The 23677-nt window shown below is 32.1% G+C and overlaps 2 protein-coding genes across 5 annotated transcripts in view; both read right to left on the reverse strand.

The window, feature by feature from the left end:
- LOC129915792 (probable sodium/potassium/calcium exchanger CG1090) overlaps positions 1-7316 on the reverse strand; it is a 74829-nt gene extending 67513 nt beyond the window's left edge. The window contains exon 1 of one of the 2 annotated variants that reach the window (XM_055995474.1): positions 7095-7315. In XM_055995474.1, the coding sequence (XP_055851449.1) occupies positions 7095-7163 (69 nt within the window). In that variant the 5' untranslated portion in view covers positions 7164-7315. Of the gene's footprint in view, positions 1-7094 lie in introns of both variants that reach the window. The other variant, XM_055995473.1, reaches the window with a different exon arrangement.
- Positions 7317-13006: 5690 nt separating this feature from the next.
- LOC129915797 (uncharacterized) lies at positions 13007-22733 on the reverse strand. 3 transcript variants are annotated; one of them, XM_055995482.1, is made up of 4 exons: positions 14667-14692; positions 14552-14588; positions 13795-13882; positions 13007-13722 (listed from the first exon to the last, which is right to left on the reverse strand). In XM_055995482.1, the coding sequence occupies exons 1-4, from the start codon at positions 14675-14677 to the stop codon at positions 13259-13261; spliced, it is 600 nt and encodes a 199-aa protein (XP_055851457.1). In that variant the 5' UTR covers positions 14678-14692; the 3' UTR covers positions 13007-13258. The 3 variants fall into 3 exon arrangements, with proteins under 3 accessions (XP_055851457.1, XP_055851456.1, XP_055851458.1); XM_055995481.1 differs by lacking the exons at positions 14552-14588; positions 14667-14692 and adding exons at positions 21963-22150; positions 22258-22733 and having other exon boundaries at positions 13008-13722; XM_055995483.1 differs by having other exon boundaries at positions 13008-13722; positions 14538-14595; positions 14667-14810.
- Positions 22734-23677: the final 944 nt, after the last annotated feature.

Raw genomic sequence — 23677 nt, forward strand, 5'->3', positions numbered from 1 at the left:
TTTTTTTTTGTACGAATGCATAACTTGATATACAGGGTGTCCCAAAAATCAACGTCGAAACGAAAACGGTAGATAGGGTAGGTGGTGACTGTTATCAAAAAAATAATAAAATATATATTTTGGGAAAAATATATGTATATTTTATAAGGGTGACCAAAAAAATGGTCACCCTGTACCGGTTTTTCATGTGCCGTGACTACAAATCTCAAGTTTTCTCATTTTTTTCTTTTGCTACGGAACCTCGAATAACCTTGCTAACAAGTGCATTCAAAAGTTTTAACTAAGCTGCATCAGTTTTAGTTTGGGAAAAAGTGCCCAACTAAAAAGTCAAACATTTTACATGACCCTAATTCAATAAACCGTAGTGTAAAATAAAAAATGCACTACGATATTCAATTCTTTTCTCAAAATGGTTTAACATTGTTGAGAATATTCCATAAATAACGGAAATAAAAATATTTTACTTTAGAAATCCGACGTTTTTTATTATGTAATTTTTCCATGTTATTTATTTTTTTTTTTTCAGAACTGAATTTGTATTTTAAGAAGTTTTAAAGTGCTGATTTTTTAAAAAATGAAACAAGCTTTACAGCCCTATTCTGCTATTCGATTCACGTGAATCGAAGGATTCCCTTTCTTAATCATGTCAAATTGGCTTTGAAAAACTTCTAACTTTCGATAGCAAAGAGTTTTTTCTGTCCGTTTAAGAAATTCTAAAGAAAAAAAATTGTCTAAATTTAATTTAAACCACCTTTTAAACGCTTCTTATTTTAGACTTTCACGTGAATCGAATAGCAGAATAAGGCTGTTAATATTACTCTTAAGGTAATAGTCTGCAGAATAATTACTATCATCACCCAATTATAATTCACGAACAAGCCATATCCGACTTTGGTCAATGCGTTTTTTTTTTTAGTTTTAAGGTCATTAATACCAATCGAGAATGATTTTATTTTTTCAGTGTAATGGAATAGGTTAACAAACTTCTAATACTTTATAATTTATATTAAAGGTACAAACTATTTTGAAACGCGAACAAAATTTAAAGTTCTACAACTATTCTGCCGTACTAAGCAAAAAGGGCGCATGAGCCAAAAATCCAAAATTGAGTTAAAGGCATATTTGACATCCTGAAACAATTCCTCATTTATATGTTAACTAAAAACAGCGTATTTTCAATTCCAAGTGGCTCAAAATAGTCAATGAAGATGAGCACAACGATATTCCTCAATAGATAAATGCATTTATTACTATCTTGAACAATATATGATTATTGTGTAAACTAAAAATTATAATTTTCCTACTACAAGTTGCTTAAAATCATTTTTGAAACTGAGCACATTTACAATTCTCAACCTTTTCCCTTGTCAGTAAAATGCATTTATCTCAAAACTACAAAAATGTATATGCGCCCTTTTTGCTTAGCACGGCAGTATTATCCTTAGGCTACAGACTTTTATTCTAATTTTTTTATGAAATATCTTTTTACTCAACATTTAACAATTGCAAACGAAGAATTAGGACCCGTACTATTTCTACTTTCAAATTAATGGAATTCTTTTCCTAACATACATACATCATATAAGAAGCCACACACAGTTCAGAGTTCTTATAATTAGTTTACCTTAGCTACGTACATAATATGTTCACTTTACCAAAAAAAATAAATGAATTGTTCCATTATTCTATTATGACAAAGTTGAATTTGAAAAGTATCCATCAAGCCTACAGTAGCGCATGCTCTACGTCTACTTTTTTTTCTCAATTAGTACTAACAAAGATTTCAAAAAAAAAAAAAAAAACTGCCACCAAGAATAAACCAAATTCAAAAGGCACCAATTTCCATTGTATAACTCTGTTACCTATTACTAATGTCGTTTTCTTTCACTCCAATGAGAGTACCCTTTTAGTACTTATTTTTGCACTTTTGAAGGTTTTGTGTTCTTTGACGCCACAAAAGTGTAAAAAAAAAATTACTCCGGAGTAATTTTAGTACTACGGAGTACCCCGGATTTACTCCACATTTTTAGTCAGATTTACACCGATTTACACACACACTTATGAATTTGAAGTTTGACATTTTAAAATTTTGTTTGAAAATTGAAAAATGCGAAAAGTTTTTCTTTCAAATTCTTTTGTTATTAACAGAAAACAACCATTATGAATATATTTTTACTGTATTATATTCCACCAGATATATTTCTTCCATTTTTTTCGTTAATTCTTCACTTTTTCCAAAATTAAATTTAAAACCGAATAAAAAAAATTTTCCGCCAGTGTTCTTCATCAATAAAAAAAAATCCTGTGCCATATAACAAAAAAATCCCATTTTTTTCTGCGTTGATGGGATAGTTTTATTTTACAATTGAATCATTTATTTGCAAAACATGATAAGTCCATGATTTTAAATTTTTCAGGAGAAGAAAAAAACGTTCTATTTTCTTTTAATATGCGTAGAAAAATTTATAAAAAATATATTCTGTAGAACTCTTGCCTAGCTACAAAATACCGTTTCGTTTTTAATTTTTGGATCGATAGCTCAAAAGATAAAAAATAAAAAAGCTTTTGGACTTATCATACTTTGAAAATAAACGGACGTGAAATTAGTTTTTAAATGGATATGCAATTTTGCTTTTAGCTCCAATCTATCAAACAATTGTATTTGAGAATAAAATACAATGTCCGGACTGCTTATTTAACTTTAAAGTAGCTTTAAACTTAAGATTTTCAGCCATTAATCTAATATACCATTTACACAAAAAGAAGCTGTTGTTTATTTTCAAAAGATGATAAGTCCGGGACTTATTCTGTTTTTGATACTAAAAAAATATTTCGCGTAGCTGTAAAATCGGATATAGATGGAGTAGATACTTCATATTTTAAAGACAGACGTGGTTATCCCTGGAGTACAAATTTAGTCAAAAAAACGAATTTTGAAAAAAAGTGGACTCATCATGTTTTGCAAATAAATGATTCAATTATAAAATCAAACTAAGGGTGTGCGTCAATTAGGCTGAAAAAAAACCGATCAGAAGCATAATGAAAAATACCAAAAGCAAAACTAAGTCCGCTTCTACACGAAGACGCAAAGCGCGATACGCACATAAGAGCAAAGAAGAAATAAAGTTCGAAAAAAAGGAAGGAAGATTTTCTACCGTGAGTCTCCGGTAAAAAAATTTGTGACTCTTTTTGACGTTTATCTTTGATCTTGTTCTTTTTTTTTTGCTGTTCTGCTTTATTTTATTTCGTCGGTTGCGGAATCTGCTTTGTCGGTTGTGTATTATTTGCGTGTATAGTAACGTTTTTAATTTATGCAAAAGTTTTCGTTGCACATAGACCCAGGGATGAGAATGCTAAGCCCGAAAAGTGAAACATACTGCCCAAAAAAACGAAGTAGATTTGGAAAATATGTAGCAGATAATGAAAAAAAAAAATATACATATAAAACAAAGGAGAATGCCCAAAAATAAATATATTTAAAAAAAAAAAAAACCAGCACCGATTTAAATGAGACCTGCATAGCTTGAAAGCGCATCACTCGTAAATAACAAATATGATTTTTTTTCTCAAAAAGCCATCCCCGTGATTGCTATAATGATTTTTAATTTCAAATTATAAAGTGTTTTTTATTAAAAAATTATTTTCATTGACTTGGTCTTAGTTCCATGAGCAAAGATGTGCCATCTGCCATATAAGAACCTAAGATTGTTTTTTAAAAGCCGATGTCTGATTTATTTTATGCAAAATGCATAACCGGACCCACAGCCATTATGTGGATTTGGGCGGTGACATAAAATAATTAATATCTTGGATGGGTCTTTGATTTGGATGTATATGATGTGAAATTCCTGCAGTGCCTAAAGAGCACTAACAATGCATTTTTTTTAACAAAAAATGAAACAAGATGACACATCTTAAATGAAATTTTGTTCTTTAGAAAAAATTTTTTAAACGAAGTAGAAATAGGTTGCTACGTAGCAGATACATCAAAATAAATTAATGAAGTAGATCTGCTACATATGAAGTAAATACTCATCTCTGCATAGACCCCGCACGGGGGTTGTTTTTTTGTATATTTTGGTGTTTTTTTAATTAAAATACATAGTCTGCTTCTACACGAATACGTAGACGCACAAGATGCTCATAAGAGCAAAGGAGAAATCGATCTTTTTTCCTCTCTTGTTCTTATGTGCATCTCGTGCGTCTACGTCTTCCTATAGAAGTCGTCATACGAAAACAAGAACAAAATAAAACCAAAGAAAATAACTCAAATTTGCGTCTTCAAAAACAATAATACGCGTGTAGAAGCCCGTGACGCACCGTAACGAAAATCAAAAGGAAATTGGAAGATGATTTCTACGCCTTCCGTCTTTGTGTATTATGCTTCATATGTTATTAATATTAATTTTTTTTTTCAATTCATAAAATGTTTTCCCTAGGCCTGTTATCACTATTTTTTTCAAGGATATTATCCATTTTTGCCTTGTCACACACACTATTACATAAAAAAAAAATTACTCTCATTATGTTCTTTCACTCCAGAAAAAGGAGTAAAAGTTTAGAGTACTCCTTAATAGAGTGAAAGAAAACGACATAAAACTGTCACAACCAAACTGATGACTTCTTCCGCTCAACAAACAAAAATTGCGGAAGAAATGGAGTTATGGCAGTTTCCTTGAGAAAAATTGATTTGTTATTGATTGAGAACTCCCAAGCTGTTCTTCAAAAATAAAATCTATCCCAAAACTCAAAAGACACTGTTTTTGTTTACGTAAACAATTTCATAACGATTTCGGAAATAATGCAACTTCCACATCCACAAGAAAGACATCTCACTTTGTGTCATTAGTTGCCTTACAATGGGGGCATTTTTGTTATTTCTTTGGGTTGCAGCAGTTAGTATACTAGACAGGAATTCACTTTACCACAAAAGGATCCGGAAGAGAACCACCTATGGTGCAATTTTATTACCTCCTCTATTCAATTCGATGCTAATACATTACAAATGACACCCCGAGGTGAGAGAGGACTTCCTTGCAACAAACTATGCAGAGATGGGTCAATAGTGTGATGTGGTGATTGTTCTGATGGATTTTTTGTGTATTTTATATTTAACTCGAAAATACGAACGAGTACATTGATTGAGCTAAAGAGAGCAAACAAACACCCTATGTCCTGTGGGTATTCGATTAGGGATAATTTGGGTTTTTAAAATTCGACGGGTCATTCTCATCTGTATTGCATTTGTTTCCAAATCAATTAATTTAATTATATTACTTTAGAGAAGTGCCATTAGATCAGAATGGGAGGTAAAGTCATAAATCGCTGTCAGATTAGTGCGCGCACAGATTTTTTGCACAATTCTTCAAAAATCGTTTAAAATAAGTTGCAATTCGACAGAAATTGAAACTTTTTTACGAAAATGCTATAGATCTTTATAAATGATTGCATTGATAAATGTCGAATCTTGAATTTCGTAACTTTATGGGCTTTACGAACAAAGGAAGAGTCAACTGCATGAGGCATCCGAAAACCAGGATCGCTTCAAGGCGATTTTGTAGCTTTAAGACAATTTTAAAATTATTAATCGATGCTAAATAATTCTTGGAAGCAAGTACATGTATGTTCACTGTTCACAGGCATTTAAATCCTAGTTCTGTACTCTTTTTTTTTGTCCTTATTTGTCCGGGAAAGTCCGGGATTTTGCATCTCGATTACTAGTTTCGTCAAAATATATCTGGCAACCCTAATGTTCACAGGCATTTAAATCCTTGTGATCCTTTTTGCGGCTGAATTGTCGCGCCACCAAAATGGTGTGTGTCTAGCCTATGACGAAACATAGTATAAGAAGAGAACGTATGATCATTAGAGTCGCCATTTTACAAAATGGAGTAATAAGTTTTTGACGTTTAATTTGACAAAGTCAAAAGCAACAACAATTTTCAAGACAAATTTGTTAACAACAACAATTTCAATAGGGCAGCTGTCAAAAACTTAGGAAGCCATCTTTTTTTTTTCTTTCATCTGACAGTTCTCGATACAGACTTTCTTCGCGTGATCATACCTTCTTTTCTTATATCATGATGACGAAACACATATATGTACAGCCTTATTGCGATTTTCAACTATCAATCGATAGTTGATAAAAATTAAATTTCGATATCTAATTACTTAATTGAGAAAAGTTTTAAAAGCAGAGAATGGTCCTTACAGTTATTAAATGAAATCAAATTACAAAATTCCATTAAAAAGATGACCAGTTTTCCTTTAAATTAGGTTTAAAAATCCAAACTTTCAGTATTTATCAACTATCGATTGATAGTTGTAAATCACAATAAGACTGATAGTGCTAACCTTGCCGTTTTTATAGAATATTCACCAAATTTAACTGCATTCACCACTTTTTTGCATAAGAGTATCTCTATAGTAACGGGTGTGACAGTTACTTAATTTTGTGTTCCCGATTTGTGTATTTATTAACATCTTATGTAATTAGTTGTTAATATGTTTTAAAAATTTATAAAATGTTAACCTGTCTTGTAATGTCACGATCTATTAGGTGTAACGAGTGTGAACTCAGAAAATCGGTTCAGATTGCTTCAGTGACTTTTAGAAACGATTATGCTAAATTTTTCAATGTCGTGGATTTCGTATTCAATATGAAAGAAGATTTGATCACGTTTGTGGTAATCACATGTTTGAAGGAAATTTACAGAAAGCTGTTTATTTATAATAATTCCACAAAGTAACAGGGTAGACTTACTTTTGTAACGGGTGTGACATTATATTATATAAAAAAAAAAGTATAAATGCAATATTAACATTTAAAATATTCAACAACTTCAAATTTCAAGTATGTACTTTAGTATTATTAATACAATTAATATTGGGTTCAGAATATGAGTAATTAACAGAATAATTGACTCGAGATTTTTTTTAAGCACCTTATTTCAATTTCAGTTGAATCTAGCGTCTAAGCAGTTAAATCTAGCGTCTTAAAAATAATACTTGCTTTGAGGGCTTAATATTTTTTCCCATTTTTTAACTCAAAATTACAATAGGCTATATAATTTGCAACTACATAAATTACATACCTTGATCCCAAATCCATTAAGTAGTTTCGAAACAAATGTTGCAAATACATCGAATAACTTGAAGTTCATTTGAAATCGCTTGCGAGCATTTAAAAACGTTGATTCGCAACATTTGATTTTTTCATGACATCAGTTCTTTGGGAAAACGACAAATCTTCTTTTGTAGTTGGATTGGTTCTATGTAATTGAAAAAGTTTTACTTCCTACATTTTCAAAAAAAAAAAAAAAAAATTAAAACTCTAATAAATCGTTTGTTACTGAGATTTCTAAGAATTCAAAATATCCCGAGTTATACTATGAGTTCAGTAATATAATTTCCAGAAACTCTTACCCATTTTTGCAACCTTTTTTAGTAAATTCCTAACAAAACAATTTTGTTGAGATTCAAACATCACCAATATCTTGACAACAAAATCCATTTAATTGCGTTTAAATTGTTTTTTTTGTTTACACTTACTGTCACTCTATCTTTGAACAAAAGTCAATTCATTGGGTCAATGAATTATTTGGCTCCTTAATGTCTGGATGGGAATCATACCACACACAGACTCCCTGTATACATCTTTCATTTCTAACTGTGCGAAAAAAAGTAAGAAATTTCAGAGATATCTTACTTTCGCAATTACCAAAAATTATACAACGCAGGAGAAAGAAATAAATATTGTGAATTAGAAATCCCAAACCAAGAATCCCAGGTAGGAGATTTCCTTCTTTACATAGAACAATTGAATAGACAGTCACATTCAGCAGACAACAAGGATGAGATACATTGACAACAACAAAAAAAAAGAAAATAGAAAGAAAGTTAAAATGTCATCTCATTATGGATTGAAAATTTATTGGTTAAGCAAAGAATGGAGCCACCATGTCTAGCCCTACTCGAATAATAAAGGTTTTTGCGGTTTCAAGAAGATCTTGTCCTTTCAAATTCTTTTTTTAAGGGTACTTTTTTTAAACATTGAATTAATCTTCATGGGTGGTTTTTGGGTAATGTATAAAAACATTCAATATCAATTATTCTATAAATTGATACATCTTTTCTAATAATAATCTAAAGAAATGCTTGTGCAAAGGTTAAAAATTATTGCACTTTTTTCCTGGAAGACGAAAATAATATTAGAAAACAATTTGTCTGTTTATATATTTTCCGAAGTGATAGGGATTCAATTGATCCTTTTTTTAATTTTAAAAATTTGGAGAGATCCTAGGAGTCCTAAAATTCCGTTTAGCTTCTTTAAGAAACAACAAGGATCAACAATTATTTGAATTCAGAATAAAACTTATTCCAGAAACAAATATAACTCCAATCGTTGAGTGATAAAGACATTATTTTTAGAATGAATCCAAACTAAAACATAAATGTGTCACTATTTTGCAATGAATCCTTTTTCAACCCACATAATTTCTCTACCTTTACATTTCTTCCAAATTGTCAATGAATCCTTTAAATTTTCAATCGATTTTTATAATTGACTTTGCCTTCTTCTTAAATCCTTTTACAATCCTTTTCAATTTGAACAAAAAAATTTAACCGACAAACGAAAAAATCCTAATTATCAACCTGAATGAAATGTTAACCCGCCTCCGCAGAGCACAAGCCATGCAAAATAATTATCCTAGTAATCATTAAATCTTCCACAACCATTTATCAAAAATTTTTGCACATCCACAGAAAAATTCATTAATCCTTTACCTTTACAATAGAGTCCTGATGCCTGCTGGTATCAAAACGATTCCAATAGGGATTTCGAAATCCCAGTCTCCAGTCTGTCTAGAAATTATTGCAAGAAATTTCCCAAGCAATATACCCAAAAAAATACAATGTCCTTTTTTTCTTTTCTTGTTGATTTCTACCTGTTCATTGTTCCAATATGAATTCTTTTACTTTCGTCCTTGCCCTCTTCTCCACCATCTACACATCTCATCTTCTTTACTCTGCTGTCTATTGTCATCAATGACTTCTAAGCATCACAAATTTAAGTTTGTTTTTCTCACCATCATCATCATCATGAGGAGATGTCCAGTATAATGTCCTAGCACTTAGTTTAGTTGCAAAGGATCTGTCCTCTATTCATTCATTAACTGTGGCCAATAAAGAATTCACGGGGTTCTTCTTGGTGATACGGATTCCTGGTCCATAATCGAAACAAAAGATTGTGATTTTTTTTTTTTGTATCCTTTTTTCTATACAAACTCATAAAAACCTTTACAGGACGAGAGGACAACGATAGAGAGCAATTCAAATAAAAAAAAAAGAAAAGAAAGGATAGTAACCAGATAGGGGCGTGCAGGTATCACCTATCTACCTGTTGGGATTCAATATATATTTCTGTATTGTTCTGATAATTTTCACACCATTCTTGCGTTTGATAGCGTAACTGGCAATATCCTCGGATCACACTTGCACTTCTTCTTTTTTGTATACGAGTATATTGATAATAATCGTTATTAATTTTTGGTAATTTATCTGCTTTTGAAGTTGGAGGCATTTTTATTGAATTGGATGAATGTGCGTGGACAATTGCTGTGATTTGACATTTAAGAGGGAGGAACTGTCTTGTAGTTTGAAGGTATGTTCGGCAATTTATCAATAAAAAAAGACAAATGCGTTTAAGGCGACCACCTGTAGAATGAAACCATTTCTTACCGAACAGAGTTTTTTACTATTTTTTTTTTTTTTTACTATTATGTATTTAAAGGGATTATCAAGATCTGCAAATGACCTACCAACTAGGCTTAAAAGGTGTGAGAACAGCCAATAATAATGAAATACAGTGTATCGATACTTCATGAAACACGTTTCTCATCAGACAACATCAACTACATCAATTACAACAGCGACCTAAAAAATTAGTAGATTTTTAGATTAAATACATAGATTTTTTATTTTTTCATATTTTTAAGAGTTTGAATACAATATTTATGATACATAAAGTCTTTTGAGCATGGAACTGCCTGCTGCCATATTGACAATCCAATTTATACTCTATATAAGTTAAATAAATGACATTTAATTTAATATTTAAGACATTGTTTTAATTAACAACAAATAGAGTAACAATTTCAAAAATCACTATTTATAATTCTGCTCCACTAGTTAAGAGGTATTTTTACAAATTCATAAAATTTATCTGCATTCATTTGATTTACAAGATTATGCAATATTCTTCTGTTAAGGCATCATTTCCAAGTACGTTTCTTCTTATTTCTCGCAAAATTGGACAGCACCCCCAAAAAATGAATGATATCGTCTCGTTCCCTCCGGTTGCATAAATCCCATAAAACTGGCAGATCACCTCTATGAAGTATGTAATTGAGTTGAAGCAATTCACCTCGTAAACCGAACATCATTGAAATTGTGTTTGTATTATTTCCATCCTTGAAATACATAGTTGTTTTCGTTAGGAGAGTAATCTAAGCGTTTATAAATTGTGCGGTGCACCGCAGTGAAGGGATCTTCCCGCTTCTTCTTCAAGTTTTGCCCTATATCTAAGGTCTACTAGCTTTATTAGATCGTACAATAAATTATTATCTAAATTTATATTTATTTCCGTTTTGCACTTTTCAGCTATATCTTCCCATTCCTCAAAATATCCTTTTTTACTTTTGGATGGCCACCATCTAAGGAAGATGTTGGGTCTGGCATTTGCATGTCATGGAGAACATAGTCAACTTGTAGTTTGAGTGTCTTAATAAACAACGCAGACAATTCAGACTCGATCATAAGCATATAGTACGGCGAGTTGGGAGGTAAATGAAATGCTCTTTTGAGGTAGAACCTTAGAAGTTTTTCAACCGTTTCATATTCAGTACCTCCCCATACCTGGGCAGCATAAAAGAGAATTGATTCCGTTACAGTTTTAAAGAATCGATATTTGCTGATATGACTTATATATTTGTTACTTACTTACTTAGGGTGACCAGCGCCGTAAGGCGGCTACAATCCGCTGTGGATTTGGGCCTCAACCAACAAGCTTCGCCAGCCAGTTCGATCGTTAGCTCGCTGCTTCCAGTTGCGCACGTCAAGTTGATTGAGGTACCCTTCCACTTGGTTGCGCCACCTCAGACGAGGTCTTCCTCTACTCCGCCGTCCCTCTGGGTTGGAGTCGAAAACTTTCCGGGCCGGAGCATTGTTGTCCATGCAATCCACGTGACCTAGCCATCTCAGGCGCTGCACGTTCACTCTCTTGGCTAGGTTAGCGTCCTTGTACAACCCTTAAAGCTCGTTGTTATATCTTCTTCTCCAATCACCATCAATACACACGGGACCAAAAATCGCACGAAGAACTTTTCTCTCGAAAAAATTCAAGATCTTTTCATCCTCACTTGTGAAAACTTATGATTAAACCTTGCCTGGAACACACTGCTTTAGAGCGTATATTAAATTGATTCATGCCATTTTCTGAATTTTATACAGAAAAATTTACTAAAGATGATTCAAATGAAATCCTTGCGAAATCTTAAAGAAAAATATTCATATACCTACATCCTACATAGAGTATCATAAACTCAAATATCATTTCGTGTACAAAAGTACACAATTGTCTTGGTAAAGAGAATCTTCGCATCTATTAACTCTACAAATATCCATGGTAGATAGAGATAGAGAGATTCGTATAATAGCAATTTTGTGTACGAAGTACCACTCCACATTTTAACAAAATAAGAATTCAGAAGCCTACTATCAAGCTTTATGATACTATCATCTCAGTCATCCTAATTATGGACATTGATAGAATCTGGAAGACATTTCTTTTATTTCCATTAATAAAAAAAAAAGAACAAAAACCATCAGCTTAAACTTTTTTTAATTATTCGCTAGCAGCGTCTATTTCATCCTTTTTGTAAGTCCATAATGTGATCGAATCAAATCCAAATCATACACATTTGGTCTGCGCCAGAGGAACAAAAGATACCATATGAACGATAACCACACCTCTATAAAGACTCTTGGTTCATAGATTGCAATTTTAAATAGTCTGAAAAATATCTTCTATGCGTTAATGTTCGAACGGAATCCAAGCATGGACTGGAACTACATGAAATTTTCTCCTTTGCAACGCCATGTTCAAACGACCTTTGAGAAAGCCATCAGAGCTTCAGTTTCACCAGCTTCCAACGATCAGATCTGATTGTGCCATAGATGTCACTTCTGTGTACAATGTTGTAAAAACCAAAAAATCCAACCATAAATCGTTTGACTGCTTCCTTCATTTGCGTCATTAAAATAAAGGCATGGTTCAAAAATGATGAAAAAGCATGGATAAAACTTTGAATTTATTTGAGCATTTTACAGCAGGACCACTATGCCTAACGGTTAGTGCTATGGTTTGTCATATCGTAGGTTTTCAGCTTGAATCGTAAGTTTCTTCACTGTAGCTGCAGCAAATGTAAAAAACCATTCCTCGAACTTTTTTGACTAACCTCGTATAAAACAAAATGCAAACGCAGTAGTTTAATGGACTTCTATTTCAAACCAAAAACATACGTGTTCGCAAATATTTTGTTTATCCTTAGCAATCATTTGCTATTGTTTACCGTGCAAAATTTCAATAAGATAAGTACTGAGTTACCAATTAAACACAGCTAGAGTTAGTTTTTGAAAGCAACTTTAAGTACTACGCAATAGATAAATGCGACCAAAGGAACGTAGCTATTATTTTGGAAATTTTATTTTTTTCTCAAAAGAATGTCTCTAGATACTCGTTTTCATTCCTTTCGATAGCTTGTTAAATCGAAAATTATTTGTTCATATAAAATCATGTCATTACTTACCTGATTTATGAATATGAATACAAAGCAGTAGGTACTTGTGGGTTGATTGAAGAAATGTTGTTTGAAGATTGTGTAGTTATATTTTTTAAACCAAAATTAATTAAATGTTAAAACAAAACCTTTTTTTTTCATAAAAATAATTATAATTTAATTCATTATATTCGAGTTAGTTTATCAGCTCAAAGAGATAACCCTTTAGTTCTTTTTATTTTATTTTTGGGAGTATTTTTGATATTCTAGTTTCTTCACTTAACATAAACATTACGACATTACCTTACTGACTTTTGCATTAAGTAGAAAACTTATTAACTGAGAGATTCATTATAATAAACTTTTTTTTAAAACTAAAAAAATTAAAACAATACAAAGGCAAGTTTTGTTGGCATTTTTTAATAGAGCATTATAGCACTTTGATTTTTCTCCTCCGATGGTGGCTCAAAACGATGATCCTCTCTGTGTTCACGGCGTTTTGCATAAATTAGTATGACAATATTGATTAAGACAATAAGTATTGATAAAACAAGCATGAAAAAGCTAAAACCAAATGAAGCTGTTCCATGACTGTACCAACGCATCTTTGTTCGATCCTCCAATGGCAAGACATTGTGAGTTAGGTACTGATAGAACTGAATAACCCAACAAACAAATGCAATAATCTGCGATGATGCCGATGAGATATTTGATACAAATAGCAAAACCATTGTGCCTCGCTTTTTTGACGCTGAAGCTGCTTTAATAACAGATCCTATCGCTGCTATAGCACAACTTAAAAGTCCGAATCCAGTTCCCAGGGCAGTGACTAGCCATAGCCAAAAATTCATTATATCCGGTTCGGTTGTAATAAATGTGTAGACTGTTAAACGGATAAGAAAGACAAATTTGTTATAAACAAATTTTTAAGCCATTTAATAAATGAAATAATTACCATTAACAGCATCGGTGCGGTTCCCATAACCAACATTTAAATCTCTGTTACCAAAGAAGAGGCCATAGTTCACATTTCCAAAAGATTCCTAAAATATAAAGGAAGAAATAAGTAAGCATGTCTCAACAAAGTTATGTGATGCACACGACCTTCAAAACTATTGAGGAAGTTAAAAATAATTACTGAATCTAGTGGTAATTATTCGTATATGAACCTTATCTGTGAGAAGTAGATCAGTGGATTGAACAAATTCTTAGTTTAGCTATAAAGTAATTATTCACTGGTATTGGTTGATTTGAAGAAACATTTTATAGAAAGTCAGATGTGACATGGATTTCCCTAACACACCGAGGAGTCCCTGAAACCTACGCCATGAATGCAAGTATTTTAGACTGACTCAATACATAATATAATGAGAATCTTTATCATTGATGCTGAAATAAGATGATTTAGATTTAGACGATCACGATCGTTTGGGTGAGTTGGAATTTTAGTGTGCGCACACTCGGCCAACTTTTTTTTGTTTTTTAGGAAATAATGCATAATAATGTTGCATTTTTCAGAAATGTGAGTTAGAATTTAAATTGTTAAAACTTTATTAAATATGAATTTTGTTTTAGTTTGGCAGCAGGACAAGAAATTGGTTTCGAAGGCAAAATAATTTGGTAAGCTGATAATATAATTTGTTTTTTGTTATAAATTTATAAAATTGTTAAATATTTTTTAAAGGGACAACAAATTACCATTCCAGCCTTACCACAGTTGCTTCCCGTGGAACAAATTGGTGATGGACCCTATGTGTTTGTAATGTTGAAAAATATTTTTTGTTTAATCTTTAATTTTTATATTTATTGTATAATTTTTAGCCAAACCTGGGGTTCATATATGTTCCAAATGGAGCATCTTATTATCGCCAGGAGGACTGCTATTCAATTACCCAGAAGACGGGCGAGAAGGGTTCATTTTTCGGTATTTATGAATTTTGATTGATTTTTATATTTTGTAATATTTTTTTATTGACATTTTTTAATATTGATTGCTTTGTTTTTTTTTCAGAATTTTAATCTACTTTTACAGTGGATAAAATTGAAAATATGGAAACTAGGGAGGAAATTGAGGCAGTATAAGAATTTGGTGTTCAATGTTTTATGTAACATATTTTATTATGTGGTTATTATTATAACCATGTATTTGATTGTTATATTTAATTAATTTAATATTGTTTTTTTTTTATATTTCCAGGTTTATATTTTCTTAAATAAAATTTCATATTTTCTTAGCTTTTTTTTTACAGCAAAAGCCATGTTGTTTTACTTTCCACTTCTTTAAGCTGGATGAAAAAAGCATTATTTTTTTAGGTTTTAATGTTTCTTATTTGGTTGTATTTGGTTTTCAGGAAAGAATTGTGTTTTTTTTTTAGGTGAACATAAAAATATTAAATAATTTATTTAGATTTAGGGCGCCCCCACACACAAAAGACTTTCTATCGGCCGATAGTTAATGAGTATGAAAATGTATGAAAGTTCCCATTAGGGACGATTAAGTATCGACCGATAGAAAAGTTTGTGTTGATTCATATATTTCCTACAAACAAAAGTGGGCATACTAGAAGAACAACCCAACCCAACGATCGGTCTAAATCATCTTATTTCGGCATCAATGATTAAGATTCTGATTATTTTTTGTATTGAGTCACTCTAAAACACTTACATTCATGGCTTCAATCAAATTTTAGAGGACATAAAAACGATGTAGAATGTTGTATGAGAGTTGTGTTTAATACTAATAATTCCATAAGAAACAAAAACTTGAGGACATTCCTTAAAAATCACCATATTAGACAAAAAATATTTTCATAAGATATAAATCCCTTTTTATCTTTTAGGTCTGCAAACATAAAATATGAGTCGAAATCGGTACTAAATGGTTAGGCATGTTTTATTAGCCAGTGACCCTGATCATCGAGCTTTGAGAAAATTACTTATTTACCTACCTAAGGGATCCAGCGAGTTAAGGTGGCGCTGCAATCCATTGTGGATTTGCGCCTCAACCAACAAGCTTCTCCCAGGTAGTTAAATACTTAGCCAGCTGTATCCATTTTCGCCCTCTTTATAAGTTGAACATTGTTGTTCATGTGTTTCACATGACCGAGCAATCTCAGTTTTTTCACCTTTATTTGTTTCGTTGGTGAATTTCCTTATACAATTCGTTAAGTTCGTTGTTGTACGTTCTTCTCCAATCATAAATCAATGCGGTTTGCAAGAGTAATCCTCCGTCTCAATTCAACGCTAGTTTTGTTGTCAAAGTTTATAATGTCCATGGTAACGTTTTTCAATGAGTCAGTGTCGAGTGTCCTTTTTTGGGCTGCATGAATTATTATGCCGGTGGTCGATGGACGCAAATGTCTCAATTATCGATCGATCATTTAAAAAGACCGATTTGGTACTCTATTGAAGAAATGCAAATGCGTTTTCTTATTCCCTATTCAAGAGCAGAATTTATAAGCTTATTATATAAGGGATCTATTTGGCTACGTTTGAACGGAAACATTCTTAAAACTGGCTAGAAAGCTTAGACTTACGACTTTTATAAAATTAACAAATAATAAAGGACTTAAGCCTAGTAGATACTTGTGAAGCCATGAATACACATAAATTTGTATTTTGTGTTCACCCGTTAACGTTCCTCTGAACCTTTGCGGACTGGAGACATCAAAGTCTCACAAAAACAAGGCTTAATGAAAGAGGTAGATTGATTTAATGCAATAAGTAGTACCCGATTGGTAATGAGGAACCTGTTGATTAAGGGTATTAAGCAATAATCATTAAAATGAACAACAAGATACTACATCAACCGACGAACAAAACAAAAACAAACATAATTTGCGAATATGAAACCGTAGAGAAATTTTTTCCAAAAAAGACTACAAAAAGGTCAAAGTTTCTATCATAACAAATGTAACTGCTATCCAATAAAATTTTATTTCTTAATGTTACGGGACTTCAATTTTTTTGTTTAATCTGCGCGCACTAAAGGGGTTTTGATTACCCTTATTATGTATATAAACACAATACGAGCTTTAGGGAAAGAGGCACTTTAGTTTTAAAGTTCTGAACATTAAAATGGGAGGGAAAAACTGAGGCGGGTAATGTATTCCACTTTCTCGTAGTACGACTAAAGAAGGAATCTTTATACTTGACGGTACGTCTGAAATTGGGCTCTAGTGTAAACTGATGGGCATTCTTTGAATTACGAGTATTACGGTTGAACTGTTTAAGGGAAGGAATGCAACTAGCTATTTCGTTTGAACATTTTTTTAAACAATACCTATAAAATAAGGACAGGCATGGCATGATACATTCCGGCGGTGCTCAAGAGATGGAATTGTATCTGTCTTTGGAGGAAACCTAAGCATTTCGCAGAGTTTTTGGCTACATCGAATATGTGCTCATTCCACAAAAGGTGGTTTGTAATGGACATAACTAGAATCGAAAGCTGATCAGTTTCCTCGATGCAAGTACCACTCATGGATACTGGCAAAGGGGGAAGGTTTCGTTTTAACGATAGTTAGCAGCATTGTATTTTAGAAGCATTATATTCTACGCGGTTTCTTATTCCCCATTGGACAATGCAGTCGAGATCAAAATTTAATGAGATTATCATATTTTCCCGTTGAAGATCCAAATCCAAAGGACATGGATGTGAATCTTCAAACGAATATGAAAAGCTGAGGGTACCACCATCAGCGAAACAATTTAGTGGATAAAAAGTTTCAAAAAGCAGAATAAAAATGAGGAAGAGAGTCGGAGACAAAACGGAGCCCTGGGGCACACCAGCGTTTATATTGTGGATTTCAGACTTGAATCCATCCATCGAAAGGTAATTTCTAATCCAACGAAGAGATTCATCAATACCGAATTCAAGCATTTTCGATGAGAGACTCTTGATGCCAAAATCTATCAAATGCTTTTGAAATATCAAGTGCAATAATCTTTTTTCTCCAAAACGATGTAAAGATTTGTTTCACTGATCGGTGAGATAAACTATCAAATCACCAGTGGATCTATTGCTTCGAAAGCCGTACTGCCGGTCATTAAGAAGCTTCCGTTCTTCAAGTTATTTCTTTAGCTGGAAATTAATCAGCGTTCCCATGACCTTGGACAGAAGGGACGTGAGCAGCGTTGCCAACCCATTCAGTCAAAATTATGCCTCACTTGAAAAAAAATTATGCCTTTTCAAAAAAATTATGCCTCAATTTAAATTTCTTAGTTTATGTTTCAATATAATATATAAAAAGTGTAAGCACACAAAACGAAATGTTTATTTAATTGATTTTTACATTAAAGGCCAATTTTTCAATAGTCAGATAAACCTCAGATAGAGATTATTCCTAGGACTAAAAATTTTTTATATTGAAATTTATTCTGCTGATAGTCTAACTGACGATTGAAAAATCAAGACTAAGGCAACTTATTTGTCACGTAACGGCAACTTATTTTCTTCGAAAGGAATATTTCAAGACGTTGCTTCATATAATTATAAAAAATATTACCCTATTTGCAAGCGTTTTAGACCTTTTTACAGCAACAAAATTAGATTCTTTTCTAGTAAAAGTGATTAATGTGAACAAAATTCTTCGAAGAATTAAACACTACCAAGAGTTAAATGGTAAAAACAAATTCTGGAGATAAAATTTCGAACAACCTATAGAATATATTAGTTTTTAGTCTTTTTTATCAAAATATTTAAAAAAAATTATAAGAAAATTTTAAAATATAAATCAAGAGTAGAATGAGAAAAATTATGCCTTTTTTGGCAAAAAATAAGCCTCAATGCCTTAGCTAATAAAATTATGCCTAAAAGTAGGGTTGCCATGCCTCCGGTTTTTCCCGGACATGTACTCTTTTTTGGCTGTGTGGGGGACGTCCGGGATAGTTTCTAAAAATTGTCCGGGATTGTACTCTTTCCAAACCTTTAAGTATCTCACTACTTGTATGCTACTCTTAATTCATTCCACATTCAAAAAACCGAATCGAGTTCATTAAAGCGAGGCGTTCTTATTTTGGGTAATTATCTGCTCAATTCTTTTTTATATTATGTTCTAAATTAATCAAAACTCAAACATTAGCGTATGATCTACTGCTTAGTGAATTCTCTATTTAAAATTACAGTATTTCTGGGGGTCTTCCGATTTTTGTATGTAACTTTACGCTTAGAGCTACAAAATTAACACTGAAAGAAAACGATTGTAATGGTTCTAATCTATAGAATATGTTAACTTTTTTTTTTTTGTGAGAAGATTTACTTTTCCAGTTTTATTAGTAATTTAATAAACCCTTATTGTAAGACACAAGGCCCAAAATTTTAAACGATTAACGAAAATCTAAAGCCACTTTAGTAAGTTGCTAAGTCAAAAAGACCATTTCTTAACTTAGTAACTTTAGACTTTCTTTGGAAAAAATAAGTGTGTTAATGCTAAAACTGGTGATGGCTTTCGAAGTGATGATGATCTAGCTTCAAATTCTGGCCCTTTTTAACATCAAACAAGCCATCTCCGAGCACTTTTGCAAATCTGTAACACCTACAATGTCACGAAAAAAAGGATGCCCTTCAGCTTTGGCAGGATATCAAAGCAGAGATGGAACAAAACAAAGCTGAGGGAGCTATATACAAGTCACGGAAGTCCAGCCCCATCTAATCCCCAAACTCCAATTCACTCACAACAACCAAGGGCAAAATCCGTTGAATTCAGTGCTAACTGAAAACATTGACCATATCCCTGAATGGCAAACAAAAACACCAATATGTCAAATTTACGGACTGAAAACGTATTGTGTACGTGTAGAAAATGGAAGGTGTTCTTCTGCAACAATGATGAAAGAAAGAGTTTGAATAAATTCCATGAATAAGGAAAGTCCAATGTAATAAAAACATACTTTACAAAACATACCTTGAATGCATATTAAACCATATATGGGTTATTAATTTTTTGCTGGAAATCGACTTGCTGCATACTAACCCATATATGGTTTATGTTTCTAAAAATGTATATATATGTAAAAAAAATTTATGTAATACCTTTTTTCAACCCCTAATAAGGCTAAAATATTGTTAAAAAAATTTTTATTTCATTTCGTTCATAATTCATGCAGTAGAGGGTTAACTGGAATTTCATTGCAACTTTTGTAATATTAGAGCAAATGTTTACTATAGTAAACATTACTAAACCGGGAATGCCAAACTTTGTCTCAAGGTTTTTTTTATTTTATTTCTTTTTTTTTTTTTTGTGAAAAAATAAGAAAAAAAAAGCTACAAGAACAAGGGTTTAAGATGGGATTTTTACTTCAATCTTAATAAGATTGTTCCGTTTTTTTAGTATAATTATGCATTCCTTTTGTCCTAGTTTTGTACTCTTTTTATTGTCCTTATTTGTCCGGGAAAGTCCGGGATTTTGCATCTCGATTACTAGTTTCATCTAATGTCGTTTTCTTTCACTCTATTAAGGAGTACTCTAAATTTTTACTCCTTTTTCTGGAGTGAAAGAACATAATGAGAGTAAGTTTTTTTTTGTAATTGTGTGTGTGACAAGGCAAAAATGGATAATTTCCTTGAAGAAAATAGTGATAACAGGTCTAGGGAAAAAAATTTATGAATTGAAAAAAAAATTAATATTAATAACATGAAGCATAATAAGCGTTCGTTGATAAGTCTTATTCTACACGAAGACGCAAGGCGCAGAAATTATCTTCGAATTGGCTTTTGATTTTCGTTTCGGTGCGTCGCGCGCTTCTACACGTAGTGTTTTTTTGAAGACGCAAATTTGACAGCTATTTTCTTTGGTTTAATTTTGTTCTTGTTTTCGTATGACGACGAAATAAAATAGAGCAGAACAGCAAAAAAATAACAAGATCAAAGAGAAACGTCAAAAAGAGTCACACATTTTTTTACCGGAGACTCACGGTAGTGATTTCCTTCCCTTTTTTCGAACTTTATTTCTCCCTTGCTCTTATGTCCGTGCTCTTAGTTTGATAATTGTAAAATAATTTTTTTTCTGTTGATGAAGAACACTGGCTGAAAAATCCTTTATTCTCTTTTCAATTTCATTTTTGGAAAAAGTGAAGAATTAACGAAAAAATAGAAGAAATATATCTGGCGGAATATAATACAATAGAAAATATATTCATAATGGTTGTTTTTGTTTATAACAAAAGAGTTTGAAAGAAAAACTTTTCGAATTTTTCACTTTTTAAACAAAATTTTTAAATGTCAAACTTCAAATTCATAAGTGTGTGTGCAAGTCCGTGTGCAAATCGGTGTAAATCTGACTAAAAATTCGGAGTAAATCCGGGGTACTCCGTGGTACTAAAATTACTCCGGAGTAATTTTTGTTTACACTTTTGTGCCGTCAAAGAACACAAAACCTTCAAAAGTGCAAAAATAAGTACTAAAAGGGTACTCTCATTGGAGTGAAAGAAAACGACATAAATATATCTGGCAACCCTACCTAAAAGGGATAATTATGCCTCAGTTGGCATCGCTGGACGTGAGTGCAATCGGATGATAATTGGAGGGTGAAGAAGATTCGCCACTAGATACTAGATATAATTTCTAGTCTTAAGCTGACATTAGTTGTTCTTACAATTTTTCTTTGAACACAATCAAAACAACAAATTACATCTCTGATGATGATGTTTTGCAAAAATAACATGACCAAATGATTCATTAATTTATCAAAAACTAACTCCGCCAATCTGACGAATGTACTTCATCACACAAATAATGCCCATTCAATGGATAAATAATTACTTTTCTTTGTGTGTCAACTGAGAAAGGTTAAAGCCTAAAAAAAAAGAAACAGAGTTGCTAGGCAACCAATAGAAGAAGAAGAAGACGAAGAGGAAGTTACTAACATACCTAATTTGCAAACAACAACAACAAATAAAAGCAAGTACACTTAAAATTCTTCACTTGAGAGACTACAGAGACACCTTACGCAACCTGCCCTCTTATTACCTGTTAGTCAATCGTCTAGCTTTAAATCAACCTAAATCTAAAAACGAACTTGAAATACTTATTCATTCAGTGTGCAACAAAAATACTAACTAATTGATGATGATTTTAATCAGGAAATAAAGATTACATTAAAATCAATCATTTTTATAACTTACCGAAGTATTGTGTCGTTTCGGCGACGCTCGAACCCAATAATTTGTTGTTAAACTGACCAAAAGCAAGCCGATTGCTATGCAGCTTCCAAAGAATGTCGAAAACACTAATGCTCTTGTTTTGATGCTCATTTTTGTTGAGGGAGTTTTTGTTTGTTTGTTTTGTTTCTGAAAAAAAAGTGAATCACTTCCTGAAACAAAAATAAAAAAGTAATGATAAACAAAAGATTTGAGATTAGAACTTTTTGGGCGTGCGCCAATGCGCAAAACTTATTGGAATCATGCAACAAACTCTCACCTCGAGTTCCTCTTCCTTTATTTGGTTTTAAATTGTTTTTTCTTGTTTTTTTTTTTATTTGGTTTTTTTCCGACAAGGTTTTTCTTTTTATTCTACCAAAAAAAGTGGCTCATCATGATGACTTTTTTTTGGTTTTTGCTGCTGCTGTTTTCTCCTCCTCGTTTTCTTTTTTTTTTGCTTTGCTTTTGAGAGGTGCAACTTGTTGTAATTTAAGTAAGGCAAAAAAAAAAGCAAGTTTTTGTTGTAATTCCTGGAATTCTTTTATAATGTCGTCGGTTTTTTAGTTTTTTTTATGTGTTGCAATTTTGTAATGAAATAAATAAGTGGTAAATGAAATATGAAGATATTTAATATGAATAAATTAATTCTATTTTGCACTCTCTGGTGATGAGGAGTTTTATTTGTTAAATTAAAATTTATTTTTGTTTAATTTCTTGTGTTTTTTTCGAGACTACAGACAAACAAAAAAAAAAAAATAACAATGCACTTGCTAAATTATCCGAAATTATTATATTGTAGTTGCAGAGAGAGAGAAAGTTGGTACGACTGCGCAACACACTGCACACGAAAGAGTGATGCCAATTTGATTAAATTTATTATTTGAAATAGGAAAGGGGTAACACAGTAGCACTTTTTAATTTTTTGTTTGTTTTATCACCAATGCATAGTAGGACGAGTGTATGGGAAAAACGGAAAAATTATCTCCTGTTTTAATGATAGAAACTCTAGTATTTCACTTATTGTGGTAAAAATACATGTTATTAACTTAAAAGAACATCAATTAACAACCAGTAAATGTCCCGCACATAATTTTTTGGAATAAAAGAGCAGCGAACTTTTTTTTGGACCCAACAACCAGTATACGAATTACGGCATACGTTCGTTAACGTATGGTTGCTATGTGTCCCTATCTTTTTCTACTAAATAAATAGAGACACAAATAGTAAAAACGTTAACGAATGATCGTAATCGTATGCTGTAATTCGACCCAACTATAATTGTCGGATGCGTCGGATGAAACGGAGGGGAACAGCGCTCGCAACCGCACTCGACGGATGGACACTTATCGAAAATACAAAGAAAGCAACAATAATTGACAGTAGCTTCCGACTCCATCTTCCAATTATGGTTCCCCAGCTAGTATTTCAGCTTCGGTTAAGGTATTACAAAAGCTACATTTCAGCTTCTTTTAAACCTTAGTAAAGTTGTTGGGCATGGAAAAAGGAGAACGTTATACAAGTTTGACCCTTTATAAGGAGTTTAAACACGAAGATTTACCGAAGCTCTTCCGAAGCTTTGAGATTTTACAGATAGATTCGGAAGAGCTTGTATAGCTCTTTAATACATGTCTTATCGAAATTAAAAAAAGAACTACAAAAACAAAAAAGAATTCTTCTTTAACTGGTTTTTATTTGATCTT

This window comes from Episyrphus balteatus, chromosome 3 (assembly GCF_945859705.1).
Source record: "Episyrphus balteatus chromosome 3, idEpiBalt1.1, whole genome shotgun sequence".
Lineage (NCBI taxonomy): Eukaryota > Metazoa > Arthropoda > Insecta > Diptera > Syrphidae > Episyrphus > Episyrphus balteatus.